The 19,782-nt window shown below is 33.6% G+C and overlaps 3 protein-coding genes across 5 annotated transcripts in view; 2 read left to right on the forward strand and 1 right to left on the reverse strand.

The window, feature by feature from the left end:
* Positions 1-3,780, forward strand: part of LOC117122636 (protein arginine N-methyltransferase 3-like) — a 6,550-nt gene extending 2,770 nt beyond the window's left edge. The window contains exons 7-14 of the mRNA XM_033268304.1: positions 241-362; positions 465-537; positions 707-812; positions 1,079-1,266; positions 2,280-2,366; positions 2,979-3,029; positions 3,113-3,200; positions 3,434-3,780. Of these exons, the coding sequence (XP_033124195.1) occupies positions 241-362; positions 465-537; positions 707-812; positions 1,079-1,266; positions 2,280-2,366; positions 2,979-3,029; positions 3,113-3,200; positions 3,434-3,543 (825 nt within the window). The 3' untranslated portion in view covers positions 3,544-3,780. The remainder of the gene's footprint in view (positions 1-240; positions 363-464; positions 538-706; positions 813-1,078; positions 1,267-2,279; positions 2,367-2,978; positions 3,030-3,112; positions 3,201-3,433) is intronic.
* LOC117122635 (speckle targeted PIP5K1A-regulated poly(A) polymerase-like) overlaps positions 2,524-19,782 on the reverse strand; it is a 33,822-nt gene continuing 16,563 nt past the window's right edge. Inside the window, exons 2-9 of one of the 2 annotated variants that reach the window (XM_033268302.1) lie at positions 10,795-10,899; positions 9,520-9,710; positions 8,137-8,355; positions 7,126-7,371; positions 6,755-6,981; positions 6,162-6,391; positions 5,757-5,846; positions 2,524-5,652 (exon numbers count right to left, since the gene is read on the reverse strand). In XM_033268302.1, coding sequence (XP_033124193.1) covers positions 4,457-5,652; positions 5,757-5,846; positions 6,162-6,391; positions 6,755-6,981; positions 7,126-7,371; positions 8,137-8,355; positions 9,520-9,710; positions 10,795-10,849 — 2,454 coding nt within the window. In that variant the 5' untranslated portion in view covers positions 10,850-10,899 and the 3' untranslated portion in view covers positions 2,524-4,456. Of the gene's footprint in view, positions 5,653-5,756; positions 5,847-6,161; positions 6,392-6,754; positions 6,982-7,125; positions 7,372-8,136; positions 8,356-9,519; positions 9,711-10,794; positions 11,091-19,782 lie in introns of those variants that run through there. The other variant, XM_033268303.1, reaches the window with a different exon arrangement.
* LOC117122637 (nuclear envelope integral membrane protein 1a-like) lies at positions 11,210-19,420 on the forward strand. Of its 2 annotated transcripts, none has more exons than XM_033268305.1 (9): positions 11,210-11,241; positions 12,153-12,282; positions 13,455-13,579; positions 15,494-15,707; positions 15,894-15,966; positions 16,665-16,758; positions 17,355-17,695; positions 18,152-18,313; positions 18,970-19,420. In XM_033268305.1, the coding sequence occupies exons 2-9, from the start codon at positions 12,201-12,203 to the stop codon at positions 19,127-19,129; spliced, it is 1,251 nt and encodes a 416-aa protein (XP_033124196.1). In that variant the 5' UTR covers positions 11,210-11,241; positions 12,153-12,200; the 3' UTR covers positions 19,130-19,420. The 2 variants fall into 2 exon arrangements, 1 of the variants encoding a protein (XP_033124196.1); XR_004447729.1 differs by lacking the exon at positions 11,210-11,241 and having other exon boundaries at positions 12,104-12,282; positions 18,970-19,180; positions 19,214-19,420.

A 19,782-nucleotide genomic window follows, 5' to 3' on the forward strand; every position in this document is an offset into this window, starting at 1 on the left:
ACATTTTTGGTGAGGCAATTAATTGATTGCCTTATCCGAAATATGTGGTTTGTTTATATATATATATATGTGTGTGTGTGTTGTGATCACAGAGTAACAATGTTATACTGTTTAATAATACAAAGAGGCATATAAAAACTATGTGAGGCATCATTATATTGAATGTTGAATACTGAATGTTGAAACTGTTAATACACCATTCAAAGGGTATAACTTAAGAACTCCTTTATTCTTCTGTAGGTTGTATTAGATGTTGGATGTGGAACTGCAATTTTATCAATGTTTGCAGCAAAAGCAGGAGCTAAACATGTGATTGGAATTGACCAATCAGAAATTGTCTACCAAGCAATGGACATAGTAAGGTACAACTGCCTTTGTATTACAGGAATGAGCAGTTTTCAGAGGTGCATAACAAATTACGCTTTGTTGTATTTGATAATAATGATATTTCTTTATTCTTCCAGAGAAAATGGGCTTCAGAATGTGGTGACACTTATAAAAGGCAAGGTGGAGGAAGTTGAACTTCCAGTAAAGCAGGTATTTATGTTTGTTATTTTATCAATTATATTACAATTTGGTAATCATATACTTAAAACATTATTATTTAAGTAATAAATTTAAATTATTTTTATTAAAATTATATATAAACATTAAAAACTAAAAAAAAACTTTTACCACATCTGACTATGTGTGTTGCTATTTTTAGGTTGATATCATTATATCTGAGTGGATGGGTTACTTTCTTCTCTTTGAATCCATGTTGGATTCTGTACTCTTTGCTCGAAACAAATATCTTCAACCAGATGGTGCAGGTAAGGCCACAGCTTATATTAGTGTGCTATTTGATTTATTTAAATAAATTCTTATTCAATTTATATTGTAAGAGATTAAATTGTTATACTCCGTAGACATTTTTTTTAGTTTAAATATAATACTTTTAATTTTTTATTACAATGTTTAAATCTTAAAAAGGGTAACATGGTGATGTTCACAACAACATCGCTAAGATATGCCGCTCTGTAATTACTTTACAATTGCACAAAATACAAAAGATGGTACATGAAATTTTCTTTCACAGTTTATCCTGATCTATGTACAATAAGTCTTGTGGCTATTGATGACCAAAACAACCATCATTCCAAGGTTGATTTTTGGAATGATGTTTATGGGTTCAAAATGACGTGCATGAAATCGTGTGTACTGGAAGAAAGTAGCGTTGAGTATGTAAAAGGAGATACTGTTATATCAAATCCTTGCATGGTGAAGGTATTTATAATGCTTTTAGTACTATTGTATTCAATTTTTTACTTTCATCATCTCTCATTCATTGGTTAAGAAAATTGCTTACTCAACATATTTGCCACATAAACAATAGCCATCTTGTAGTTTGAACAGCACATTCCCATGTTAAAGTTCAAAATATTAAACAAACAATTGAGCCTATCACAGAGCATTTTGTAACATATTAAGCTAGATTGTTTTACACCTTGACATTCAATTATAGTAGAAAATATAAGATGCCTTTATAGCTATTCTTGAGCTTCCCATTTACATGTTATTTTTGCAAATAATTTTAGAATAATGACTAATGCCTTGTCAGTGTTCTCCCAATTGAAATATTTTTGCTGGTAAATTAGTCCATAAAAATTCAGCTATGCACAGCTTCAGTGTGAAGCATTATGCCTTTTGAGAGGGGTTTAATGACTAGAAAAACAACAACACATAATAGTCATAGCCAAGGTATAGACTGGAATGACGTTCATTTATTGAAAGAAGGCTAGCTTAGACAACCTAGGCCAAATAAGTGGTTTTATTATTTTACAATCTCAACATTTTTACTAGTTGGTCAGTTATTTTTACCTGTAAAATTGATGGCGAAAATGGCTTTTGGAGAACAGGGATGCGATTGCTCACACTGGATTAATTTTGACCATAATGAAGGTCAACTTGATCTGGACTAAACCATACTACTGTTTACAACTGAGACCTTGGTTAAAATACTGTAATGTGATGCTAATCATGAATAGATGTCATGAAAATGCATGCACAATAGTAGCATGCATTCAGGGAAAATTTAACCAAGGTTCAGTTCTTCAAATCAGGTTTATCTACTCTGGGAAAGATTTCTTTAGCTAAACTTGTTCATGGCTTGTGTAATTTAACCTTGAAAGAATGTTAATTTACTGTTTGGTTCAATTTTTTTGTTTGTCCAAAAACTGGCAAAATAAAGTTAATGGTAATAAAAATTTTTAACATGAAGTTTTTTTTTGTTTTTAAAGTGTGTTGATATTTGCAGTATTCATGTTAAAGATTTAGATTTCACTTCCAACTTTAAACTAGAAATTCAGCGGGATTCAAAGTGCACAGTGAGTCATGCTTTGTATAATTTATTACAGTTACTATTTACTTTAAATTTTGGTGCCCTTAAAGTGCTTAAATACTTAATTCTCAACATCCTTCATCTTTTTGCTATCTCATGTATATTTTGTACTGTAGGAAATGAAAGTATTATAAAAATGATGATTCAAGATATAAATAAAACGTTTATTGTCTGAAAAACTAGTTCCTCACTGGCAGCGTAACAGTATGCAAATAAATATAATATAAAATCAATAGTCATAACAAATAGATGACATAGAAATAGTATTATTATACTGTACAACGATATTTGCTTAAAAAGGTCTAAATTGTAAATCAATTAAACTTAGTAACTAATATTAATTTCTCTTATTTTGTATGGTATACATACTGTAGCCGAAAAGAATATTTACTAAAGTGAATGAGTTTCATTCATTATTTTTTTGTTATTAGCACATTTATGAAAAATACTATCAAGTAAATTAATGAGGTTTCCTTAAGAAATTAATATAACTGTAGTGCTAGTAGTGTAATACTGTAATTCTATTTACTTCTCTCTTATTTAAGTTATAGCATTTCTTTAAAAAAATAACAGAATACAACATTTATCCTTTTTTCAGGCAATTGTTGGTTATTTTGATGTCATTTTCGAAAAGCATTGCAGAAAAACTGTAAGTTTACCCAAATAATTTGTCCTTATTTATCCCAGTTTGTCTTAGTCTTAATTACTAATGTTTTACTTGGTAATTTACAGGTAATGTTTTCCTGCAGTCCAACCAATGAAAGAACTCACTGGAAGCAAACTGTGTTCACTCTTCCGAAGCCAATACCACTTAAAAAGGGCAAGTAAAAAATTAGGATATAAAATAAAATATTTCTTATAATGGTATAGAATCACTCCTTAAAAATAACAACTATTTATTGTGTAATATGTATTGGCTTTCTACTTTTAAACTTGTTTAAGCAACCAAACAGCAGTCCCCTTTTTGGGGAAAGTATTTTTAAGTAAGTATTAAAAATACAAATAAAATTATTACTCCATAATGAAATATTTTTCTTCCTTTGTATATTTTAGGAGACTTGTTAACTGGATCTATAGTATGTGCAAAGAATCCAAAGGATAAGAGGGCACTTGTTGTGACATTTACAATAGATGGAGAAGATCTGAAGTACATTGTCCAGTAATTGTTACCATGTGAATGAATTACAATGAAACAAAAATGTCTTGCATTAGAACAGAAAGTATAATTCTTGATTTTTTTCCCCTAAAAAAGATGTGTAATTAAAAATTCCAGAGAATAAAATATTTTATACAAATAAAATATTAGACATTTCTAAAATCTTCCATAACTTTTAGTGTCTCCACTTATCTTGTATTTAAAATTATTAAGTAAAATAAAATCAATGTGTTCTACCGTATAATCTCACATGTTAGATGACCTGCAATTTTTTGGACGATCTTTGTTTGTTGGGCGTACAAGAGGACCCCTGTTTTACTGTCAGAAATACTACCTTTTATGGTCTTGATTTACACCTAGCTGGCTAAAAACAAAGCCAAACATAGGGCTTGCCTTCCAAGTAATACCATTTTATGGGCTTTTAAATGTTCAACAAAATCTTATTTTCCCACATTTAAAATTAGCTTCATTTCAGTAGTAAATTTACATGTCACAGACAATCTGCACATAAGACAAACACGATAAAAAATTTGATGTGTTGTGCATATAAGATGACCCCCTGTTTTTCTATTGTAATTTGCTATTTTAAGCATTGTTTATGCGTGAGAATATACGGCACCAGTACTGTAATTAAAACAGGACTAGGAAATTTGGGCTGGGGACCCGTGTCACTGCAATGCTACCCCTGGTAGTGAATTGGGCAGTACACTGAAAGATGATCCACTGCTCTCAACAGGATAGATGTCTGTTAAAGACATTGCTATGCTGTACCACTGATTTGAACAAAAAGCAGCTTGACACCATAGAACCAGAATAGGTCTCCATGTTTAAGTTCATACACAATGGTTACCACCAGTTTTAAGCAACTACACTATACTCCATTATAATTTAGTTGGAATATAATGATGGATTTAATTTGTTTACTGGAACACATGGTTTGACAACAATTTCGAAAAAAAATTTTCAAAAAAGTGAAAGAAACTCTTGCATTCTGCTTCCTCTGTTACTGGTACCATTTGGAGCATAAGTCTGCAGTCACCATTTTCTAATACCTTCCTCAGATGCAATTGTACACCCATTGAACCAGAAGTAAACTTAACATCACCCATGAGGTCTTGTTCTTTAATGACCTTAGATGTCACAGCACTTTCTAGTGCCAAGATATTTGATTTAAATTCTGGTAACTTCATTAAAATTCGTCTAAGTTTTCTTCGACCAATCCAGACCGGAAATTTGACTTTGCATGAACAAGTCAAGAGATGTTCACCTGGAAGTGAGATTGCAGAAGATGTTGTTGACTGCACGTCCATGTCTGCTGCATGGTTATCATTTCCATCTGGAGAAATACTGGAAACCTCAGAAGAACATCCTGGATCAGATGTAAAACTTGTTTCTGAATCCCGCCAACCCTTTTCACAATCAACTTCATTATCTATTTCTTTGTCAATTTTTATTTTTTTGGTTGGCAGAGGAGAATCATCTTCTAGATCTCTTTTCAGTGCAGCTCTTGACCTATTGATATCCATCTCTTCCATTGAGTGATGCTTGTCCTTAGAATCTGAACTTTCAAGGGTGGTGTTTTCCTTCTGAAGGGGAGACACAACATGGCAATCAAATTTCAAGACATCGTGTAAAACCATTTTAAAAAATGCAACCATCTGGTGAGACCAATCATTATGGGCGCCATCACTGTTGCCTTCCCATTTTTTTCTAAACCCTTCAGAGAATGAGCAATCGTGGAATGCTACCTCCAAACAACCAACAACATCAGTCCTCAGCGGTCCACCTGCTCCTTCCTTTAGCAGCAACATTAATCCCCATGACCTTTTTTCACTATCATGTTTTGAAAACTTTTTCGATTGGCAAACCACCTGGGCAACTTTGATCTCACCTGATAACCTCTTGGTGGTTTTTTCATTAACATTGCCTGCTACATTGTGACTCAGTTCCAGAGGATCTTGCACATTCAAAGAACCAAATTTGAACTCATTTGTTAGTCCACTTGCTTCCTTCTGAAATATATGTACAGGCACTATCTGCCCTTTCCTTGGGCAAATCACATTGCTTGAAAAGTCAACCATTGCATAGAACTTGTAAAATCCAATCAATAGGTTTTCTGCAAAAAAAAAAAAAAAATGAGAATAATCAATATAAAAAATAATCTCAGTTTAACCATGGTTTAACTAACAATGGATATGTGATAAAGTAATTATAACTTACCAATAGATTGTTTTTTTGGAACAGATTTAAGCACATCAACATCAAGACTGAAGGAACAATTCCAACCATCAATAATCTGTTCACCATTCTCTGTCAAGATAATTACAGGTATTCGTAACCACCTGATATAATAAAATTACTAAAAAGTTGAATTAAACTGAATGTGTTGTGGAGAGGATGGGATGTCAGACCTTAACATGATCTACTAGTTCTCATTTTATGTCATCGATGTAGCAGCAGCAGCAACAAAAAAACATTAAAAATAATAAATACTTTGCAAAAATATTGACATTATCACTACAATTACATCTCATAGTCCTCTTCCCCCCCCCTCCTCCTCCCTGTACAGTATAAAATCCACCCCTTTGTTTTTTATATACACCCCTGACACAATACAGTACTTACCATTAGCAGCCTCTAATTCATCCACTGATGGTAGCACTTTGACCTCTTCCATCTGTAGATATGTTATTATTAATAGAGTGAGTGCGTAATTTGTAAGCTTCGGTCCTGCTCCAACATTGCCTGCAATCTGCTTCACTTTAGCCCACTGTCGAATGGTAAACACTAGAGGGCGCACAACTGGATGTAGTTTACCATAAAATGAAACCAGTTCTGTGTTTCGCAAAGCAAGTCTGTGGACATTATATAATGCACACATCTATTTAAAAATGCTCAAGGTCCGGCGTGTGTGTGGGTGTATATGTCCTTTATATTTTATATGCTGTCCTATGAGACTACCCATGCATAGCCATCAATGTGTTAATATATATAATGTTTACTGTAAACGATGACATAAATTAATGTTGAAATATTGAATCCCAACATGATGGAGTGCATTTCAATACTTGGAGTATGTATTATACTTCCTTTTTTTTTTAAATGTTTATTTGTTCAAAAACAATTGCAATCCAAATTCTAATAGGTTTACAATACTGTATATGAATGGACTAAACAAAATGAAATATAGATAGTTGACAAGAATAACTATAGAGTACCTGTTGTTTATGGAAATATCACACATTAGACCAGATTGAGAATGGCAAAATTTGACAACAGGCTTGCGGGCCAATGGAATTCCTCGTACGTTTTTCATTCCTGGTACAAGCTGACGAATTATTTTACAAATCATTTCCATGGTGGCGCTGTCACCATCTTCAGTGAGATCAAGCATTTGACCTTCGTTAAATTCTTTCAAGTTTGTTTTGTCTATTTTTTCAAGAGTCTAGAATGAAAAAAAAATTGAGAAATTTAATTCACAGACTTGAATCAATTAGAAAATCAATAATATCATGTAATGCTAAAATTGCCCCTGTAACAAACGAAGGGAAATAAAATGGTTTGATGCTGTTCAGATTATTTGGCTTACCTCATCTTCAGCCAGTGGAGTCGAGAACTGATACATCAGACTTCTACTGTCAATAGTCAGATTAAGGTCAAGATCACAACCTTTGACCCCATAACTATTTACCGATGAGCCATATGGAGCGATAGAGACATGCGGCATAAATTCTTGGAATACACTTTGGAGCAGGCGGCATATCAAGTAGCGAAGACTGACATCTTCTGGAGACAATTGTAATCTTGCCAAAAGACCATGCATCTGCTCTGCAACCTAAAAGATCAACCATTTAAAAATTGCTTCTGAATCGTACAAGTTTAAATCAAGTTGCAAATGGTGCAGTATGAATAAATAAATAATAAATAATTGAAATAATTAAAATAATAATTAAATAATGAATAATAATTAAATAATTAATTATTTAATTATTTTAATTAAATAATTAAAATAATTAATAATTAAAATAATTTAATAATTAAAATAATTTAATAATGAATAGACCTTTCCAGAGTGTCAACAAACTGAGCCACTAACCAATTAGAACAGGTGTGCGTATGTTTTTACAGTCATTTTGCGAGACCTTAGCAACGATATCCAAGGGGCGGGGCTTAGCAGAGAGGTCCATTATCAGTAATATTTTCTTAATCATGTTGATGAATTGTCAAATTAATTTCAAATTAAATAAAACTAATTTTTTTTTTACATTTGTGCCATCACAATCAATAATAAGATGAACATTTCTGGAAGTTTAAATTTTCACAAGGCAAAAAGGTAGACTTGCCACAAGTCTCTAATTTATGAATATTGATTGATGCCACCAGCATATGTTTATGTTGAGAAACTTGTTATGTTGAATTTGGATGGAATTAGACTAAACCCAGAAAAAGTATAGTATGGAACGCCATTGGTGCCAAAATCAATTTATTTTTAAGCATTTTCACTGAATAAGACAAAATTCAGGGACTGGAATCCAGTATAGGCAAAAAGGATGAATACAGGCTAACATACAGCATATGAAGACACAAACAGAATGCTTACACTGTCCACTGCTGCAATCGACTCAATGACCGCGTCATCTGCATTGCCTCTTGGTGTAGATTTAGCTGAGGGGTGTTTATGTGGTGGTTTTGGTTTTGAATATGGCTTCCATTCTCGTTGTTTGACATTAACTTTTCTGCCACCGATGGTGTGTTTCTTGGAGGCTAGAGCCTGTTGAACCAGTTCTTTCGATTCAAACTCAACTATTGCATATTGATGCTGGTGATAGAAGAAGGTGGAAGTCATTCATTTAATAACTTAATCTTACATTTCTGAGTCAAGTTGTCAATAGCAAGCAAACAAAAACATAGACATTGCAAAAAAATACACCTTCTGGTATTACACTTACAGAATTGTTATATTGTTGAGACACTCTGTATGCTTATCAAATATATTGTTGTTACGAGACACTACAGTACCTCAATATACAATAGAACCCTTATTAAGAGGACGCCTTCTGGACCCCCTCAATAGGGATACCCCTATTCAGGGAACACAAATATAGAGTAACGACTAAAAAAAAAAAGGCTGCATGTTTGATATGGATAAGAATCCTATATTCACAAAAAAATCCCAATGGTTATGGGTAAAATTTGACAAGATTTGTTGGATAGGCCTACAGTATACTGATGTTCACACTAAGGATTCAGGTGAAACATTCTGGTTTGTGAAGTTTTTTTTTCTCAAAAGATGTCAAAATATAAAGTTAAAAGATATGTATTTTTTTTAGACTGCATAGTTTTTGTGATAATGTGAAGCGTTTAGAGGCTTTATGCATGAAGCGCTATATAAGACCAACATCATATTATTATTATTATTTTACAATGAAAAAAATGTAATCCTTACTAGGGGTTGAATATGAATCGATTTGAACATTTGGCACACCGAGATACTGTGTTCCATCCCATTATTAGAGGTGTCCCCTTAATAGGGGTTGGTTGAGTGTTAAAAAATGTAATTCTCCTCATTTCACGGAAAAGTGTCCACAGAATAGGAGTGTCTCGAACTAGGGTTCTACTGTATCACACTGGTTGTATATTTTAATTCTTGGACGACATTTCTATGATAACTGAAGGTCTTAGGTCATGGGAAGCTATGGCAAAAATTCTGGGTCCTAAGGAGTAAAAGGTTGCCAATCGTAGCCCTGGTATACTATGATTCAGGAACTCCACTTGCACATACCTCTCACATACAGAACTTTCATTCCTCTCTTAATGCTTGGTTAATTTTTTAGATTTTTTTTTGTAAATTCAGCCTTGGCTGTGATTTGAATGTTAAAAAGAAACTGAAACTGATGATCTTAGAATAGTAATCCAATGTGAAATAGTCTTTGATTTGGGTAAAAATTTCCCAACCACAATTCTATTTCAATATTGTATTCACCTTTTCTTTGTCCATGATCACCTTTTCGACTGAACCGACTTTCATGAAGTAATCTGTGATTTCGATCTCCGACATGCTTTTCACTAGGTTACCAACAAATATACTTTTTTCCGCTTGATTCTGCCTCATTTTTGTCACCTCTTCCACTTTCTGGTGTTTCTTGCCTTTCAAATGTTCTTCCATTGCTTTATCTTCATGTCAAATTTGGAAAATAGTGAAAGGTAAACAGTAAGCTTATCAGTCATATAAAAGAATATTGGAATATATTTTGGCTACAACGTAAACTTTAAATGTTGGAGGGTAATTTTACAAGCCTTTGATAGCCCCATCCAAAACAGAGTAAACCTTAAATTGGAAATGGATATTGTTCCAACATCATGTCATAAATCATTGGAACAATATCCACAGCTAATAAAATTATCTAGGCCTAAGCCTACAATCATATTATTTTAAATTTGAGGGGGAAAAACATTTCTTTTTAGTTTTGTTTGTCCCTTGTTAATTTAAACACCATTAATGACAGGTGACACTAACAGGAGGCCACAATGCCAATTAATGCACTTTTAAACTTTCATATATTTACACCCAGGGGTCTCGCCAGCTATACTTAAGCAGGTGGCGGGTCCACCACGCTTTGGGCGAAAAAAAAAAAATGACTGCCACGCTTAGGCAAAATAAGCAAAGATTGCACCATGCTTAAATGTTGGCACCACTCTAAAAAATATGGACCAAGTACATATTATTCAAACGTTAGGCTTACAATAAATACCGAAGTGTCAAACTGCAGCCAGTCCCACAATGTTCTCATGAGGAACAGTGCTTGTTCAACCGCATATACGTATATAAGTAGTACCGTACTAAAAATGTGTCCACTCTTTTTAAATGTTCGCGCACCACCCGTTCAATTTTGTGGACAAAATTTTCTGAAATTCCGCCATGATCTTTAAATAAATCCTGTCGGAGAGGGATGACACCATTCGTGCTTTTATATATAAAGTAAAACTTACTTAAACATGAGTCGCACAGGGTAGTTAGCTATGAGATATTGCTGAACCTAGGCTAGTCTAACGCAGCCTGTCCTAAGCCAGGCCCTAATCTAGAGGAAGGCCTGGCACATACTATATATACTATATAGATAGGACCTGGTCTATGTCTACGCCTAACATAGGCCTAGAGAATGCTTGGCCTACTCATCGCGAGTAGAGAAACCTAGCTTAGGACTAGTCTTGTGATTGAAGTGTTAATTGTACATTTTACAGTTACACATAATGCTACCTGAAATTAATTTCAAGTTGCAGACATCACAAAAGTATCGACTGCTCGACGCCATGGCTGCAAATTAACTTCCAACTTCGTTACGAATGCGAACGTTGTTGTAACGCATGTGTAGCGGGTTAGTTGCAGCTATTTACACTAAAACGGATATATTATTCTGAATTTTCGTGTCTGTGATCTACTCAAATTATCGATCTACTCGCTTATTTGTTTATATTTGCTTCCAAACTATCTAAAAAGTGTATCGAAACAACAAATAATACCATGAATGAATCGTATGCAAAATAATTCAATATACTCTACAGTATTTGTAGGGGTAAATAGAAGAATTATTATTCTATGTCGATCCGGGATTTCCCCTTTGTGGAGGCTAGTGGCGCCCTTTTATTACAAACGCGCATGCAGCAGCAGTTGTGTTTTTGTGTGTTATTGATCGAGGATAGGTCAGACGAATGACGTCCGGTTCGGCCGTAATATATTTGTATGGAACGCCAAATAGGCACAGATCTGTGCGTATGTTATGTGTGTGTGGTTAACAATAATCTCCCTATTTTAATCTATTGCTACTGTATCCATGATTTCTTTTGGGAAAACAGTGGATTTTATTACGTTTGTGTTAGTTAATAATGTTTTTTTGGAAGTTAGTAATACTAATACTTATGATTTAACATTATGTTTGTTATTATGCTGATAATCAAACCAATGGATTTTATGATTTTTATATAGCATCTATCGATGTTTATGTTAATATTATTGATACGATTTACATAGTTGCATTTTAATATGTTGATTAATATACTGCTAAACCAATAATCAACCATCTTCCAGGCAGACATGACCACGAAGACCAGAGGAACCTGCTTGGTGGTGGTGCCTGACCTGACGAAGCTATGAATGGAGAACAGTAAAAGGGATTCTTTACCAACTTGAACATACCTGAATAAAAAAAAAAAAATATGTAGAATAAAAAATATATAATTCAGTTTATATGATAAATATGATAAATTTGATTTATCATTAATAACTACTATTTTCATATGGCCCACTTATATAATCGTGTTAGTGTATAAGATATTTTAAATACGGTAACCAATCACTTTTTTCTGGAATGAAACGTACAGATAAGAAACACATTTTTATTAGTAATCGTTATTTTTATTATTAGGTTCCCGTGTACCACCAGTAGAAGTAAAAACGAACAACACATTTTTATTAGTAATCGTTATTTTTATTATAAGGTTCCCCTGCACCACCACCTAACCCGCGGTCAACATTGCACTGTACAGTACACACGGCGTTCCATACAATAACCCTTATTTGGGCAATGAATATCATACGGCTAAAACACGTTCGGCTACGACTACCGAACATGTTTTGAAGTATTCTTCGTTTAAAAACAAAATAAAATGTGTACCAAACACCATATCATATTATTTAGCGTTATAATTTTGTTTATTGTCACTAGCTTTCAAATTGGCAGTACTAGTAGTAAGTTTATTTTTGTAATGTTTATTGATTAATGTAGGCCTAGGCTACATTCTAGGCCTAGTTTGGCTAACCTAGGGCCTAGCTATGGAATGGCTGGGGCATGCACCAGCAGTACCAGTGCATTGAGGCCGAAGCCTCGCAGCCTAACTCAGGGATTTGTGGTCTACTGTAGCCTAGGCTAGGTCCTGGCACCTGGGCCTTCTTTCATCATGGCAGCCCCCTTTTTTTAGGGCTAAAAGAAGGCGTTCCGCCAAACAATAATTTAACTATAGTATATACTTATTAAACTGTATGCTTAGGCCTAGCCGAGGGCCTGGTTCTAAACTCGTGGTGGGAGACTTGTGACCAATCAAAGCTGCCTTTACAGTTAATTGTCAGGGGCGGATTTAGGGGGGTGGGTTCCCCCCATTTTGGAAAATAGAAAAAAGAGAAACTAAAAGGAAAGAAAAAGAAAATATTGATCCCCCAAATCGCGTAAGAGATTATTTTTCCTGATGATGACATAATTACTGTCGAAATATTGAATCCCAACACGATGGTGTGCATTTCAATACTTTGAGTATTATACTTTCTTATCTGAGATTAATCAGTGGACCTTTCGGTTTTTAGGTTATTTTTGGGCGTCTAGAAAACAATAATTTTGCGGGAAAATTCCCCCAGACCCCTAGGGTAGTGTTGTCTCGATCGACCACCCCCACTTCAGACATCTGTAGATCCACCCCTACTTGTCCTTGATTATTAAAATGCCATTGGATTTCTTATGCCATTTCTTATACATTCCCAAAATGTACATCACATTGAATTTTCTGTGAATGTAATGAATAATCATTGATAAAAAAAACTGGCTTTAAAAATAATAATGATAATTATATAAGCATGAGCAAGAGCCATTATTTGGTGCACACTACGTCATTTCAAATCTGGGCCGTTAATGTCCCTGAGTCGATTTGGGTCCAGGTATTTTTGGGCATAAAAAACACCAGTCAGAACATAAAACAGACCAAACCTCACATAATCATCATTCTCTACCACTTCACCTTTTATGCCCTCCCATCACCCCCTCAATCCCCCTAGATTCTAATAGATACACCACTGTATGAGGCTGAGTCAATACTGATACAGTATTACATTATTAGTTCATCTCTGATTTTATCATGTTTGTTATTTTACAGGTAAATCAGTTGACATAGGAGTACCCTTTAAAGTTGAAGTGCACAATCCTGATAGTGGTTGTAAAATATACTGTGTCCACCCTTTTGAAACTGTGGGACCTGCCAACATATGGAAGACAATTAAGGTAAAGTTTATTTTCATAAATTATCAAACATATTTTTATATTTACAGTGGCAAATCGAGGGGTAGCGAAAAGGGTACTTGCACATTTAAATACAAAGTTAAAGTATTGCTTAAACTCTGACGCTTCGAAGGGCTTTAGGTTACCGTAAGGCAAGACTTTTTTATACTTTGTTTTGCAAGATGAACTGTTTTTTGGAGATTGCAGGGTAGCGGAGGGCATAATACATCAGCAGAGGGTGTGTTACCTGGCCAAAAATAAGATTTTATTTTTATACAAAATCACCATTATTAGCGGTTGGCAGGTCCACTAAACAAGGTATAAAAAAGTCTCACCTGAGCAGTTACATGTTTGTAACCAACCTAACCCCTAAGTGGTAATGATTTGAAAATAAATGAAAGTGTAATACATTTTGACTACAAAAATCTTGTGTAAAAACTTGGAAAGACTTGACAATACATATTTAAAATATATTATTTAGTTCATGCAATAAACCACAAAATAATTAAAATTATAGTAACATAACATTACAATAGCAAGTGTTGAGACTTAAATTATTGAGCGTTCAATTCTTAGGTTAAAAATTTCCCACACAAATAAAATAGAAAAACAAAAACACACAATTTAAATAAATATGGTGGTGCTATATAGAATTATTTAAATTTAACAAAATATTTTTTTATATTAATGAAATTAATTAATATTGACAATGTATTCATTGTGGATAGCAAGAAAAACAACATGAATTTATTAAATATGGTGATGCTGTAGAATTATTAAAATTTAATAAAATATTTTTTTACAGTAATGAAATTAATTAATATTGCTCATGTATTCATTGTGGATAGCGAGAAAAACAACTTGTAAAAGAATGAAAATAGTAGGTACCAGTAGGTTATAAGAAAAAGGAAATATATATTGACAAACTTATTGGATTAGATTTATATGGTGTAAACACCAAGGATAGCCCACAAAAGTCTAGAAGAAGACTTATTTCCAGTGGGGTCCTTCTGGTGGTGATTGGACAGTACATAAGGAGACAATCCCCTACTCTTTTCCGAAGAGTGTACTGTGTTCTTTAACATGCACATGGGCCTTAAATGCACACAGGTCCAACGGCTTAAACGTCTCATCTGAAAGACGGTGCGCTATTGTAACTTGTATTTCAGCCCTCTAGCTGAAACACAAGGAGCAGCAGCTATGGGAATAGAAACTGGGACCTAGAGATCTCCATGGTTCAACGCACACGCAGTGACTACCACCAGATTAGCAGACTGAGCTAAGCTGCTCTCTCAGTCTTGTTTGTTTTTGAAAAATATTTTAGCTCCGAGTTTCTTTCCTATTTTTCCTTCTCCCTTTATTCTTTTATTTTTTCATTATTTTTGTTCATAATTAACAGATTACTTTACACCATAATGTACCTTCATTAAGCTTATTTTTAAATTACGCTTTTTTTAACATTTTAAGGCCTGTTATGTATACATCATTTCTATATTTTACATTTTTTCTATCTATCAATTTAAAGTTGAAGGTATGTCCTGGTTCCCCCCCCCCCGACCCTTTTATGTTCACACTTTGGATGGGTATATCTTCATAAGACTTCTATGAATGGATACCTTGTTCGAAGCAAGAAATAAAGTTGTCTTTACCCAGTACCGCGCATCTATTTTATATTCATGTGGGAAATTTTTAACCTTAGTAGAAATAAATATGATCTGTCGAATCTTATAATCTGTAGAATACTGTATATAAAAGTTTTAAAAGATAAAGAGTTATGGTGGTACATATCATTACTATTTTATAATTTATAAGCTTTTTAATCTTTACAGAACTAATTTCAAATATCAATTTACATTGTAGTTGTAGTAGTATTATTAATAAAGCATTCCTGTCTGAAGCAAATTGTTTATTTCACAGGTACAGGCTACCTGTAGTGCCAGCCATGGGATGTGTTCCAATCCCGGTGTCATTGTTGGGGAAAGTGAAGATGCGTTGGAAGGGAGCTGTACCAAGGGTTGGCTACCAAGTTATGCTCCCTGGGAGAGTAACTATGCAAGCCTGTCCCCTTTCAGAAACTCCTGCTTTGCCGTTGTACATGACGCAGGATTCAAACTTGATGTTAATGCTCACAGTGAGTTATATTTTTTAGCATTTTCCTTATGTATAGTATCTGTCTCTTATACACATCTAGATGTGTATAAGAGACAGATACTCTACAGTATTTGTATAAAATATTTTAATTGGATTTAATTATTAAAAAGGTAGATATAAATTATTGTATTCTTGATTTACTTATTCTTCTGTGTTTTGTTATTAGGTGCATATCTGAATTACATGGCTCTTTTCATATTTGGCATTATTTTGTTTTTTACTGCCCCAACATTGAGCCAGTAAGTATAGAATTTCACATAATTTAGAGAAAAATATACAGATTAGTGAAACCCCTCTAACACCAGGACCCTCTAATATGAGACCACTTTTTCAAAGAACTAAAATAACAATCTTCTACACCTCCCAACTCTAACACTTAATGCGATTCTGAAGAATGAGCATACTTTTTACGTCTCACACCTGCATTGTATTATCTCACGCATCATAAACATTTTATAAAAGATAAAATGTATAGACAGATTATAGCCTAAAATTCATAAAATTGAATTTAAATGAATTTGTCATTAAAATGTGAATGTTGAAATTTGTCATTTAATGTTAAGCTACTGACCAACGACTGTAATCAGTAGCTGTTCCACCACTACCACCATTTTGTGAATTTTACATAGAGGGTGCTTTATACAAATTTTATTTAATTTTTGTCTCGCGCATCAGACGCCAACGAATTTGGCAGGTATAATCTTTACAAAGTTAAGCCAGACCTTCTAATTGGAGATGGAACCCTGAGACAACCCCAAATGTTCAGGTCCCAAATGGGGTCTCGATATAGAGGGTGAACTGCTCTTTGAATAGATATTCTTTAGAAAATAGATTATCCAGAATATCATTTGACTTTTAATTTGTAGACTCCAAGACCATAGATTGAGGATGATGACTGTTTTAAATTGAGTTTAAATCATTGTATCTTTCTCTACAGAAATGTGCTTTTTTACTATTCATCAGGCATCGGTATAGGTATCATTGCATCACTCCTTGTACTTGTTTACATCTTAAGCAGAATGGTACCAAAGGTAATTAAATATTTTCTTAAGTTGGCCATTTATACTATGGTGGCCCCAGAAATTCCACAAGGGTAGAAGCTCCCTGACAAGAAGTCACAATTGACCTCAGCCCCACCCTGTTCGGATCAAATTTTAAGAAAAGGCACCTCTGACTGCCTGGAAATGGCTTTTCTTAAGGCAGTATTCCCAACAATATAATTGGTTTCTTCCCCAACAGGGTCCAGGGATTCCCAATACAAAGGTCCAGGGTTCTCCGACCAAAGGGGGTGGGGTCCTGAATGTTCACTGGTGCTGCCACTGTTTATAATGAAAGATTGTGGATTTCGTATGTTTGTATAATAATGATTGAAGCATATGCTTCAAGATAATTTTGTGCATATTTTTCTATTAACATCAGCACAAACCAAATTGACACATTCGAGTAAAAAAGTAATCATTTAACATAGAAAGTAGCAAATTGAAGTAAAATAACATTAAACTACAAACATAATAATAATTTAATTCAATCACAAAAAAAAAATTATGTAGAGCACTATATATTTGAGTGATATTGTGTCATGACAAATGTGTACATGATCTAATATTTTTTTTTTTCTCATCGATAGAGAAGTAGTGCGTTCGCCGTGGTAGTAGTTGGTTGGTCAGGAGCTCTATACATTCTACACTGGGTGTTTGAAAACATTACAAATGGAGACTACCAAAATTATGTGTTTGGTTATATTGCGATGTCCGCTTTAATAAGCTTTGTTGTGTGCTACTACTACGGGCCCAACTATCACGAGCGAGCCCAGAATCTGGTTCAGTGGGCAATCCAGCTGTGTGCGTTGCTGTGTATACATCAAAGTACCCATGATGAGCATGCCGCCGTAGCCATGATCGTTGGTCTGCTTTTTGTAAAAAATTTCCCTTACAAAATATTTCATTTCTCATTATCAAAGTTTCGATGGTAATATATTTTGCCTTTTTTTCCAGATATTAATACTGTATGGCATTTGTTTAGTGCTCGAAGCCAGTGTTATAATTCCAAAAACTGATATCGATATTTGTACTATATTAGTAATCAACTTTGGGCATTATTTAATAAATATACAATCTTACAAATTAACTATTTCATAAAATAAGAGATGAGGTCTTAAAAGATTATTCCAGTTTAATTCTTGTCTCAATATCTACAAAATTAATCAAAATTACAATCAGTATTAATTTTTACCGACTTAAACGGTATGAGATTTGTCTTTTTATTTTAACAGTGATTTTTAATGTTTATAAATATTTACCATGGTGTCCATATTTTTTATATTTTATATTGTATCATAGTTTATGTGAAGAGATTCTCACTTTTGTGTTGGACCCTCAATAATAAAGAAATTAAATAATATTTTTTATGAATGTTGTTTAACAGGAAATGGAAATCCCACAAGAAACGCAGATTCCTGACGGAAGAAGAATATGAGGAGCAGGCGCGCAAGGAAACTTTGTCAGCTTTAGAAGAACTGAGAAATCAATGCTTAAGTCCCCAGGTAGAAACTTGGAAAATGGTGTCCCGCTTAGAATCTCCTAAAAGGTAGGTTAAAGATGTCCCCTGAAAATAACAAAAACAAATCATAAAAAAATAATTTTGAAATTAACTTTATTTTTCAGTAACATTCAAATTATTAAATTTAAAATACAGTATGCTGTAGCCAGCTATTGGGACAGGTCCACATTTTAAAAATGGGTCTAAAATATGCTGTTTTATGCATGCACAAAATGATTCCACTTTTCGAAAAATGGGTCCAGATTTCTCATATTTTGCCTAAATTTGGTAAACTGTCCAGATTATTCATATTATTAAGAAAATGGGTCCACCCTGATATTGTCCCACACTGTTTGAAAATCCTGGCTACAGCATTGTATGGGTACCCTGATTTTTATACTGTATGAGAAAAATATTTGTGACTGGAAGTGCTTCTATCATTTTCCCTGTAAAATTTAGGTAAACATGTTTTAAATACAGTACACTAATTTCTATGTTCAAAATGAGCAACTTAATTCCAAAATGATGTTTACATTTTTTTAGTATTTTGCATGGGCCAATACTGTACATATTTAAGTCAAAAAACACTGAAAATGATACTTATTGATATCTTTGCATAGAGCAGGAATTTGCAGTTAATTTTTCAAATCACACACCATTCAAGCTATTCTAGATGCACTTTGATATTTATCCTTCCTTTTAAGGTTTGCCCAGTTCGTGTTGGGTGACAGTCATTTGTCTGGAGATGAGCTCGATGCTTACGACTCGGACATTTCAATGTTGGAGGATGACGAAGACAACACATCAGATATTATGACAGATGATCTAAGTCTTCTGATTGACGAAGCTGAGGCCTTGATATGAAAGAATTTGGACACAAACTGAGAGCTAGATCCCAGAGTGGCATCCCATACGATGATGTATTTTGAATTCTGGGTACCTTATGAGATAACCATGGTAAAGAGGATTACGATGAGTATGTTTGAATTCTGGGTATGGATGTTGAGGTTTATAGTCAATGTTCTTAAACTCAGTTACAGTGAACAATCAAACATTGTTGTGAGACAAATTTGTACTGTTAACAAATGTTAGATTTTTTGTGTTTAAAATCCATTGTTAATAAAGCTGTGTAGAAATAAAGGTATTTTAAAGTTAGTTTGTAGTTTAGTTCATTTTTATACAAATATTCAAATTTGCTTATTGATGTCTGTCTCTTATACACATCTAGATGTGTATAAGAGACAGATATTTGAGTGATATTGTGTCATGACAAATGTGTACATGATCTAATATTTTTTTTTTTCTCATCGATAGAGAAGTGCCTATATTTTTACTTTTTCTTTTTCTGTTATTTTCTGGGCAGTTTTCACACCAGAAAATAATGTTACTACTGCTATTGTTGATAAGATGTTCAGAAAGTGAAAATAAAATTTAAAGAATGCTGCTGTCATGTTTCTGTTGAATTGTTGATTCAAAGTGTTGTATGTTTGTAAAATATTTTGTACCACTTGTATAAA

The sequence above is a fragment of the Anneissia japonica genome, unplaced genomic scaffold (assembly GCF_011630105.1).
Source record: "Anneissia japonica isolate Jap-2015-1 unplaced genomic scaffold, ASM1163010v1 scaffold287945_len1679841_cov205, whole genome shotgun sequence".
NCBI lineage: Eukaryota > Metazoa > Echinodermata > Crinoidea > Comatulida > Comatulidae > Anneissia > Anneissia japonica.